Raw genomic sequence first — 10,706 nt, 5'->3', positions numbered from 1 at the left:
CCTCTCACAGGCCATCATTACTGTCATGTCAGCCACCTCACTCTGATTCTGTCTTCCTCTGGATTGTCACACTCACCTGCTACTGTGCACTCCTTGCATGGGGCTGTCATCAACAACTTAGGTTGGTTGACTTTTGGACTGAATGAATGGAAAAAAAGGAAAGGAGGAAGGAAGTCAAATCAGTATTTTAAATATTGAATGCATATATGTGAACCTTGACTGATTGTATTTCAAAGAAGATAAGGATACTTTTGAGAAAATTCTGAAGGTGGGGGAGTGCCTGGGTGGCTCATTTGACTGAATGACCAACTCTTGATTTCGGTTCAAGTCATTATCTCACGATTCTTAAAATCAAGCCCAGTGTCAGGCTCTGTGCTGATGGTGCAGAGCCTGTTTGGGATTCTCTCTCTCTCCCTCTCTGCCCCTCACCCACTTGTGCATGCTCTCTCTCTCTCAAAATAAATAAACATTTAAAAAAATTCTGAAGGAAAGACAACATTTGGATGTTAAAGGGTCTGTTTTTACATTTTCACTATTTATTGAAAAACACTTCTTAGCCTATGGTTGGTTGGTTGACTTTTTTTTTCCATCTTTATATGGAGCCAAAACTAGGAGGGAAGTTGTGGTAATAGGAAAATTTTCTTGAGATAATTAGACAGTATTTGGAAGAATAAGATTAGTCAGCTAAGGCCACAGTATAGATAAATATAAAAAAGTGCCTGAAGAGGAATTAATTGTGCAGATGAAAGCCAGAAGGGGAAGAGAGCACTGTCTTTCTAGGGGACTTTTGGAGGTTGTGAAGTTAATGAATGTAGTGATATAAACCCATAATGTTTATGGGTTTTGCCTGAATGGGATTAAAGCCTGAGCTTTAATGAAGTCAAGAAGTAGGGTATGAATGTTCAGTTTGTAAATACATCTTATTCAGCCTCGGTTTTTTATTCTGCATCCTCACCAAACTTAGTTTAACTTGTAATTCACCAAAGGTCTAATCAACATCCTCAAAAATTGACTGTAGAGTCTTCCATAAAAAAGTTACACAACTCCCCAGTTTGAAATTTGGGGAAATTTGGGGTGGCTATTCTACCCTTTGGGATTTATAGACTCTAGCAAAATCTATGAGTTTGGAGAACTTATGTTTAGTCTTTTTTCTTTTTGTTTTTTTACTTCAAACAAATGTGTTGTACATGCTCCTCCTCTCTGCCTTTTTAAAACAATTGTACTTTGCAAAACCATGGCTCAAAGTGTTGCAAATGAAGGTCTTACCTCTGTCCATATTTAATCTTGGCAAAAATGTTTAGTAGTGCATGACATCATAACATAAGAGCATCTATGTACAAACATATACAATTTTATTGATATTTCTACAGACTACAAGAATTTTAAGTATAGTCACAATTGCTGAGTGCAACAGAAAAATAGTAATTTGTCATTTTCTGAAAAGATGCAAAAGTTCTGAAGATGAAAGAAAGATACATCAATGATGTCATCTGTTTCTTATTTCCTAGAATAAAACATCACATAATTAAGTACTAAAAATTATAGGTTATTAGAGATTTTGATTCTGTGTACACTTGTCCATAACCACCACCTAGTTTATTTTCTGGCTTTGCAGTTAAGAAGCATAGGCCAATACCAGAGGGAGCAGTATGAGAGGAGAGAACTCTCAAGTTTTCTCATTAGGTATTATTGCCTTGGATAGGCAGACTCTCCCTTTTTAAAGGTGAAAGTAGTCTTTCAGGGCACAGATAGTGAGTTACAGACACTCTTCTCCCTTTAAACATGAATCCAATAACCAAGAAAATAAATCCAAGTGGCCCTGGGAGCTAAGCCAGCAATCAAAAAGGAACTGCTCTTCCTTCTTGCTAAGATCTTGTCCAACTATGCAGAAAAGGTACCTAGTACCTATGTCTCCTCCAAATGAAGAATGAATAATAAATTTGGACCTGATTTAGTAAATGATTGTTTTAATTTCCACTATCCTATTACTAAGAATTAGTTTCCACTTAGCTTTACATACTGTTGAATTTCTTATTTTTCTTCTGGTGTCTTGTGATGTCACATGTATAAGACAATCAAAACCTAGATGTTTGAATTGGAATAATTAATGGCCAAGTCACATGGGAGAAAATCACAAAGACAGACTTATTTAAAATTAATGGGGCCTTCCCTGGTCAGAAATTTGCACAGAACATTTGTTTTGGGTTTCAACACGATAATTATCAATCCAGACAACACTATATCTCTTACATGTTGTCTTCCCTGGCCCATCAGAAGTGGGGCTTGGATACCAGCCAAGGTAGACAAATGTTTCTTCCTTAATCAGCCATAAAGCTGTGTTTGTCAACGTTGGCTAACATTGGAACCATGTTGAGGGCTTTCAAAATTACACGTTTGGTTCCCGCTCTGAGAGATTTTGATATAACTGGGAATTTTAAAAGCTCCTTAGGTGATTCTGTTGTACAGCCAAGGTTGAGACTCAGTTCCCTATGTAAATACATAAATAAAAGCAGCCATCTGTGCCTCTGGTTTCTCATCAAAATTTCTTCCACTTAACTCTGGCTCCCATGTCCCTCCCCACCCCAACCCTCTTGTACCAAACTGGCACTTCCTCTCACTTTCCCAAGTATTCTGTATTTTGTCCTTTTAGGGCTATTTTGTATGCAAATATGTACACTAAACTTGCTACACAACCACTATACTCCCTGGAATGAGCCATCCAGAATACATGACTTACCAGAGTGTTTCTGGCACTTGGATCAGTGTGTATGTGAAGTAGTATGTAGTCAGTAATGGGGTTGGTGTAATAGAGGATATAGGTGAGGAAGCTGTGAAGGCTACCACTTTTCTCCTGAATCACAGCAAGCCCTGATAGAAGTGTCTGACTCCTTTCGGCATTGTCATCTCTGAAAGTGGTCAAGTTCTAATGTCTTTCCATTGGGCCAGACTTAATCACACAGATATGTTGGTGGGTTGTCCCAATGATCCTAAACCAAGGAGAGTATTTTTAGCTTACTTTTCTAGACCTGCTTCATTTTTCCCTTCTGCCAAACGTTTTATAACTATTTCAAAGAGCTCATCTTCATCTTCTTCAACCAGCCTTGGGCATAATCTATTTTTTCTTTCTCAAAGTCCTGGTAATCCCTTAATACAAATAACAGATAGATGGTACATTTAATATTTGACACATGGGTCACATAAAAAGGGACTCCAACAGTAAACCTTTTCCTCTTATAATCCTTTAAGATCTTTGAGGAATAGAAAACTGGATTCTGATTTATTAACTTGAGAATCACTCCAAGGCTATATAAAAGGTTTGACAAATTGTCTTTGTGACTAAAGTATAAGAAAACATCTCCCTCAGTTCTGTCACTATTCTTCCAAAGTTAGATAATGACCCCAATGGTGATTGGGGCACTGAGTCTGAGTCTCAAGTATAAGAAGGAAAGTCAGTAGTTCTGCTTTTGTAGGGGATTAAATGACAAATCAATCATCCTCCCCTCCATACAACAAGGTTAATGGATGATTTCATGGTAGGGGTTATTGCTCACATTATTAAAACCAGGAAAACAAACACTTATAGCTTCTTATTGGTGAATAGAACACAAAGACCCATTTTCTTGTGGGACAGTAAGAAGGGCTTATCTTCTGAAGGATTCATAAGGAGATGAGGTCAACTTAAGAAGCTGTGGTTTTCAAACTTTATCTTCTGATGCCCCCATAGCAGATATAATGTAATTTTGATGACTACTAAGGCTCATTTTTTCTATCATTGTCCAAGTTACTAGGAGTATTTTTTTGTGTTCCAAGATAGAGGCAAGACATTTAAATAGTAGAGAATAGAGGTGTAAAGAATTACATGGATCAACAGTACTCATTTTCCAAAGATGATGATGATAAGGTTGCGGTGGTGGTTGTGATGGTGTGTGTGTGTGTGTGTGTATACGTGCGCGCGCACGCACACATGTCAGTGTAACAGAACGGAAATATTCAAAGAGAAAAATCACATCCACATTAGATTCTTGTTATTGCTGTCTCTTTGAATTATAAAAATAATTCTGATGCAGTAAAACCTCATTGATTTGTATTCCACTAATCAGGAGTTTGGGAGATGAAGTTACCCTTACATTAAGAAAGGGTTTATAAAAATTATATTGAAAGACATATTTAAATGACTTAAAAGAATTTATTCATTTCAAGCATTTAGAAGCACCTGTTTACTTCCAATTGATGTGCTAATTATAAACGCTTTATTCATTAGAGCCAGAGTTTTAAGCACTTCTGTAAAATGCTATATTGTTCTTTTTCGTGTTTTCTCTGTATGCTTAAAATATTCTGTAATTGTTATTTTTCACTGATTCATATAAGCTTTCTCAAAATAGTATTTTATTGCATATGAACCACACATGTAATTTGGGGTGTAATAATTTATCTTCTTAAGTTATGATATTTAATTTTATACAAGACATACATTACATAGTCACATTTAATCTGTCTTTAAATAATGTAGAACAGTGGCCCTCAACTGGGAGCAATTTTGGCAATGGCTGGAGACATTATTTTATTCTGGGGTTGCTACTGGCATCTAGTGGATAGAGGCCAGGGTTGTTGCTAACCATCCTACAATGTAAAGGGCAGTCCCACAACAAAGAATTTTCCATTAATAGTGACATTGTTGAGAAACCCAGATGTAGAACAAGTTAAATACAAACTTACTGAGGCCTTCAGAGACAGTCATTGAATCTGATGCCACTTTGGACTGAATTTCATTGTTCCTAAAATAATATTTTGCTCTTTTAGTTTTTTTTTTAAGTTACAAAAAATGATAAAGTATCTGTTCAGAAAATCAGAAAAGTGAGTTCTTAAAACTGATGGTACAAATAGTGTACTGCAATATGGCTGCCAATGTTTTCTAAACTCTGATCTCAGGTTTAATATTTTTACTGTATAATCTTATGTATCATGTTTGTATTTCCAAGTCAAGTTCTGTTACTCTAAGGCTGTTCTCAGGAATGGTGAGATTCATGGAGAAGCTTTTTTGAGAAATTAGGAGAATTCAAGGACTCTGAGAAATGGTTTCTTGGTATACATTTTCTGACTCTATCATCTTTGCTCTTCTCAAAATTACTGAGAGCATTTAAAGAAAGTACCACTTCAAAAAAAAAAAAAAACCACAAATAATAAAAAAAATCTAAAAAAACCCCACAAATAAATACTATTTTGGGCTACTAAAATAACTTCAGGAAAATGTGAATTCTTAAACACAAATGCAAATCCAGTAATACCTGGAATAATCAAAATTCAGTAAGACAGACCCATTAATTTTTTAAAAATATTCTTTTCAAAGGAACAACATATTACAGGATGGGTACTGGAATCTGCATACATTCATTTTCTATGACTTTTAACTTCCAGAATCATGTTAAATAATGATGGCAAATGTATTCATTTAGCCTCTAGTAGTTCACTGTTAGAGTTATGACAGAGAATATTTATCATATTAAGGATATTCTTTATTCCACCTTTAAAAGAGTTTTAAATAAGGAATAGGTGTTTGGTGTCTACTGACAGTTTGTGGCTTATAGCCTAGTGAGTGACAAAATTATTGATTTTTGTATAATTAAACTCTCTCTGTATTTCTGTTGTCCATGATGGTGACTAAGGCCAAGATAGCAAAAATTTTATAAAGATTTTCAATAGTAAGTATTGAACCAAAAAGTATTTACTAATGAAAGCCCTTGTTAGTCAGAAATGAAATAAATCAGAATCCCTTTCCCAAAACATTAACTGAGGTTTTACTGAATCATACTGAAGAAAATGACCAGTTTGGTCTGTGAGTGTCAGGCTGCAAGAGCACCTTTGGATTGAAGACCCCACTGGGCTTGAACAGTAATATACTGTGTAATTGGCAGACAAAGATACAAATGGAGCCTTAAAAATATATCACTTTAGAAACTGAAACCAGAGTGTGTGAAATCAGTTCTCAAAGCTAACTGCATTGTTCCTATAATCTAGTTTCCCCAAACTTATCATCAACTCCCCTACAGAGCACAAGCCAGACTGAAAAAATGCTTTGAGGTGACCGAGCCCTACCTGGTTTATGACTGAAAATAGCAACTTGTTCTGGAGATGATAGAAATGGAAATAATTGTGTTAGGAATAATTTAATATACTGGTAATAATTATGACTGATAACCATGATGATGTAAAATATTATGGAGAGAGAAACATTAATCAGACTCTTGCCATAAGAATTCAATAATGTCATAGTATAATGAAAATTATAGATGAGAAGAAAATTCTGGTTTTCTTTTCTTTTTCAGTTGGGTATAGCAAATGTACTTGAAATACACTGATATCTTCTAATGCAGATTTTTTAAATTGTCAGGTGTGGCCCAATTTATAAAAATAGTTTACCATAAATCTTTTTTTCTTCTGTCACAACATGCTTGTTTTTTTTTTTCTTTTCCTCTTAAGATGTTAATTTATCATGCAAAGATTTTTTTTCATTAAGTGCATTAATGCTTTTGTTTGTACAGGATTTTTTCAAATCAGCAGGACTCCCCGTAGTTCCTAAATGTAAATCCTTAGCAAATGACATGCCAAGATGATAGCTCCATTCCACGCTGGGAAAAGGCAAATTCAGCCATGTCTTAGGATTTTAACCAGGTTTCCAGCCTTTGGGTTATACGGTGTCTCTAATAAATTTCCCTTGTGATAACTTCAGATGGACTGTAATGGAACATTTTGTAGAAGAAACTGGCTTCTAGCAAGTTGAATAGTGATGCTGGGAATAAATTTGGTTTCCCTGAATAATGGTTTCTCAAAGCAGTCAACAGCTTCTTTAGAAGTTTAGAATTGGTACCATTTCTTATCCTTATATTTCAGCATTAACTGCAAAGAAAAATAGTCACAATAAAATGCTTTTAGAAGTCTTTAAAAGTACTAATCAAAGCAAGTTCATACTGAGCTAATCATGCATATCTAACTAAATTGCAAAATTTATATAACTTCATTTTCTGAAATAAGGTGCATATGAGAAAGATTTTTTTAAAAATAAGCTGTAAAGACTCAGCTGATTTTTAATGATTGAAGCAAAAAGTAGTGTGTGGATTCCTGCTTCTTGTGCCCCTCACCTTTTTTTGCTTGAGAAGGAATCATGTAATGTACCTAAGCACCTTTCTAGTAGCAGGTGCACAATACAGATACGATGTATCAGAGCCAATGAATAATTTTCTTTTAAATTATTTCCTAAGGCAAAGCAGTATTACTATAGTATTTAAAAACATATTTCTGGGGCGCCTGGGTGGCTCAGTCGGTTAAGCAGGCCGACTTTGGCTCGGGTCATGATCTCGCGGTCCGTGAGTTCGAGCCCCGCGTCGGGCTCCGTGCTGACAGCTCAGAGCCTGGAGCCTGTTTCAGATTCTGTGTCTCCCTCTCTCTGACCCTCCCCCGTTCATGCTCTGTCTCTCTCTGTCTCAAAAAATGAATAAACGTTAAAAAAAAATTAAAAACATATTTCTTCCAAATACTGGGGGAATTACAATACTTATAATGAGATTCAAGCTACCCTGGCTCTCACACAGGATTACTTACAGTGCCATCTCTGTTTGGGTTTTCTTGCGGGGGACCTGAATGTTTAAAGCTATTGCTGTGTAAAGATGCCTATATTAAGCAGTTTACCTCATGTGCATGTTTGGAAAATGCTTCTGCACTGGTCATCATGCCTGCAGTTTTCTCCTCCAGCTCTCCTAGCCTCTGTCCTCTCTCATCAAGTGCGATCCGGGCTCGAGTCAGCTCTCCCATCACCCCTCCGGCCGCACCCTTCATCCCTTCTATACCACCTGGGCCAGGAATGTGTTGTGCAAGGCTGCGCGATGCTTTTCCTGCTGAAGCTTCCCCAACTGGGAATTCAAGCCATAGTAATTAAAAACACATTGTCAGTAATTCAAATAATTATAATCAAGCTTATCACCAAAGTACTTACATTAAATTCTATCATCATAATTCTCATATAGAGAGAGGTATACTTGGTTCTATCACAGACGTGTATTTGGAGATGTTAGCATTTACCCACCTATGAAAGACATTGAGACTGCGAGGTAACTGTGTTGTTACTGCCTGTCTTCGTGTGTATGTGTATGTGTGTATGCGGGTTCCATGCAATAGGGCATCACTGCCTTTCTTGACATTGCTGAATCAGTTGCTCACAATATAGGCGATTTCATATTTAACCCATATTAGGATAGTTTCAATCTTAGGCCAGTTCATTTGTTTCAACTTCTGCCCAAGTCTTCATTCCTACCATCTCTGCTCATCTTGCTGTCATCCTCTGTAGGCCTCAGTTGTTACTGTTTTAAATTGTGTGTTGGGGGGAAGTAAAATGCTAGAGAACAGGGTCTATGCCTGATGGACACGAGCATACATATGTTGAAATTCTGTTCCTTTATAAAAGGATAATAGTTTCTCTACCATTTACAAAGTTCAGTTTAATTTGAATGAATTTTAAGGAAGTTTTTTATTGAAAGACAGCTATCTTGGTAGAAATTTGGTGAACATTCTCAAGGATGTAACATTAGGCATGGAATTAAGATCTATTGTTTTTTAAATAAGAGACTTACTGAGACACAATTCACGTACGTTATATACCACAGTTCAGTGGTTTTCAGTGTACTGACAGAGTCATGCAGCTACCACTACTATCTAATTTTAGTACATTTTCATTACTCCAAAAAGTTTCAACTCTGTGCCCATTAGCAGTCACTCCCTGATCCGTCCTTGTCCCAGTGCCTGGCAACCACTATATGCTTTCTGTCTGTATGGGTTTGCCTATTCTGGACATTTCATGTAAGTGGAATCATATAATATGTGGTCTTTTTTTTGTCTTCCTTCTTTAACTTAACATGGTGTTTTCAAGTATCATTCATGTTGTAGCATGTATCAAACTTCATTTGTTTTTATGGCTGAAAAATATTCCATCATATGGAGGCATCTAGATCTTCTGCTTGGTTAAAAGTTCAAGAGAAAAGGAGTTTTGATCTGCAAGACTAAATAGTGGTGAGATATTCTGGAAAACACATTTTTCTTTCTGAAAATGTTCCCTAGTATCTTTCTACTCCTTTTCAATTATTGTTTGTCAGAGTTTCACTGGAAGAATTTAAAGTAATTTATTCTGTAGCATTGATAAGCCTTGTGTTCTCTGGATAAAGAATCTGTTTCCCAGCAGTGGTTTCAAGGTAGCAGATCCATAAACATTTTTTCCAGAATTCAGTAACTGAATATCTTCACCTGCCTTGTGGGTATGATCTATTTGCAAATGACATATTTATTAGCTTACTAATTATTTGTATGAATTGCATGCAGTATTTTTATTAAACTATTTCCTAATATTAAGTAACTGATTTTATTCATATTTGGTAAAAAATAATTTTCAAGATACAGAAGCAAAAAACCCTAGTCTAGAATTTGAGATCACATATTATATTAAGTTACACACACACACACACACACACAGAAACAGGTCTTCTATTTTGTGATACAGCTTCATAATCAGGAGTTTACTCACAGAGCTCTTCTCTGTCAAATGTCTGTCCACTTCCGCCAAAGAGTCCCTTGAGAAAGCCTCTATTTTGAGCTTCTGGTGTCTCTATGGGAATAAACAAATCTCCTAGCATGTCCTGTATCAAATTCAAACAAAAAAGCATTAGAGTAACTAAAAATAAATTAATAATAATAATAATAATAAAACATTGTGGAATGTTAAAGCACATAATGAAAAGACAATCTGCTTTCCATATATTTTCCTGGTGATTTTTGCTTTCCTCCCAGTTTTCTCTCTGGCATTTCTTTCTCCACCTCCTTTTCCTCCCCTTCTCCTGTAATTGACATCTTTAAATTTTCATTTTTATGTCCTCTTCTCTTCTCCCCTTTACAGTTAGAAAGCATGAGAAGCAATATATTTACCCTAGGATTAATCTCCACCTGATCAGTGACTCACAATCTGGACTGCTTTTCCTTTTTCAATTACTATAGCCTCTTTCCCGTCTGAACCCCCTTCCTGAACTAAGCATGGACTAACCTATGAAGTAGGAAGCCTTTGGGAGTATGTGGAGGAAGTTTGGATTTATTTTTATATGAAGTACAAAATTAGGAAATGATTCAAGATAAATGAGTCAAAATAGGCAGCATAGTGAGAACACAGTTGTTTTCAATATCTGATGTGCTGTAGAATGACTGGAGAAATACCTTGTTAGAAATACAGGTGCTTGAGCTTCATTTCATACATACTAAATCAGAACCTACATAAATGTTCTTTGGTTATCTATATTTTTAGTGTGCTCTTCAGGTCTTTCTGAAGCAGACCAAAATTTGAGAATCATTGGTATGGAGGAAGGAACTTCAACCAAAAGTCAATAGATGTGTGACCTAATATCAGTTTGTCCATGAACTGCAGTGTGACTCTCTCTCACCTCTTCTCACCAGACCTGCACTCTTCCTCCTGGATCCCTTCTCTTTGGAAGTGGCAGCAACATTTACTTAGCCAGAAACCCAGGGATAATTATTAATCCCTTCCTTTCCCTCACTGCTATATCTAATAACCTTCCAATCCAACTGATTACACTCTTACTATTAAATCCGCTAACTTCTCTCCATTCTCACTGCTAGCTCCCTTATTTTAAGCCACTGTTATTTTTGGCCTTAATTAT

The 10,706-nt window shown here is 36.1% G+C and overlaps 1 protein-coding gene across 7 annotated transcripts in view; it reads right to left on the bottom strand.

Annotated features, from left to right (window-relative positions):
* Positions 1-1,323: 1,323 nt before the first annotated feature.
* The window catches only part of STXBP5L (syntaxin binding protein 5L), a 380,897-nt gene continuing 371,514 nt past the window's right edge, over positions 1,324-10,706 (bottom strand). For all 7 annotated transcript variants that reach the window (XM_060639858.3, XM_060639856.3, XM_060639862.3 and 4 more), the window contains 3 exons: positions 9,566-9,677; positions 7,684-7,904; positions 1,324-6,894 (listed from right to left, as the gene is read on the bottom strand). In XM_060639858.3, the coding sequence (XP_060495841.3) occupies positions 6,853-6,894; positions 7,684-7,904; positions 9,566-9,677 (375 nt within the window). In that variant the 3' untranslated portion in view covers positions 1,324-6,852. The remainder of the gene's footprint in view (positions 6,895-7,683; positions 7,905-9,565; positions 9,678-10,706) is intronic.

The sequence above is a fragment of the Panthera onca genome, chromosome C2, assembly GCF_046562875.1.
Source record: "Panthera onca isolate mPanOnc1 chromosome C2, mPanOnc1 haplotype 2, whole genome shotgun sequence".
In the NCBI taxonomy this organism is placed as follows: Eukaryota; Metazoa; Chordata; class Mammalia; order Carnivora; family Felidae; genus Panthera; species Panthera onca.
This window is presented reverse-complemented; position numbering and strand designations above follow the sequence as displayed.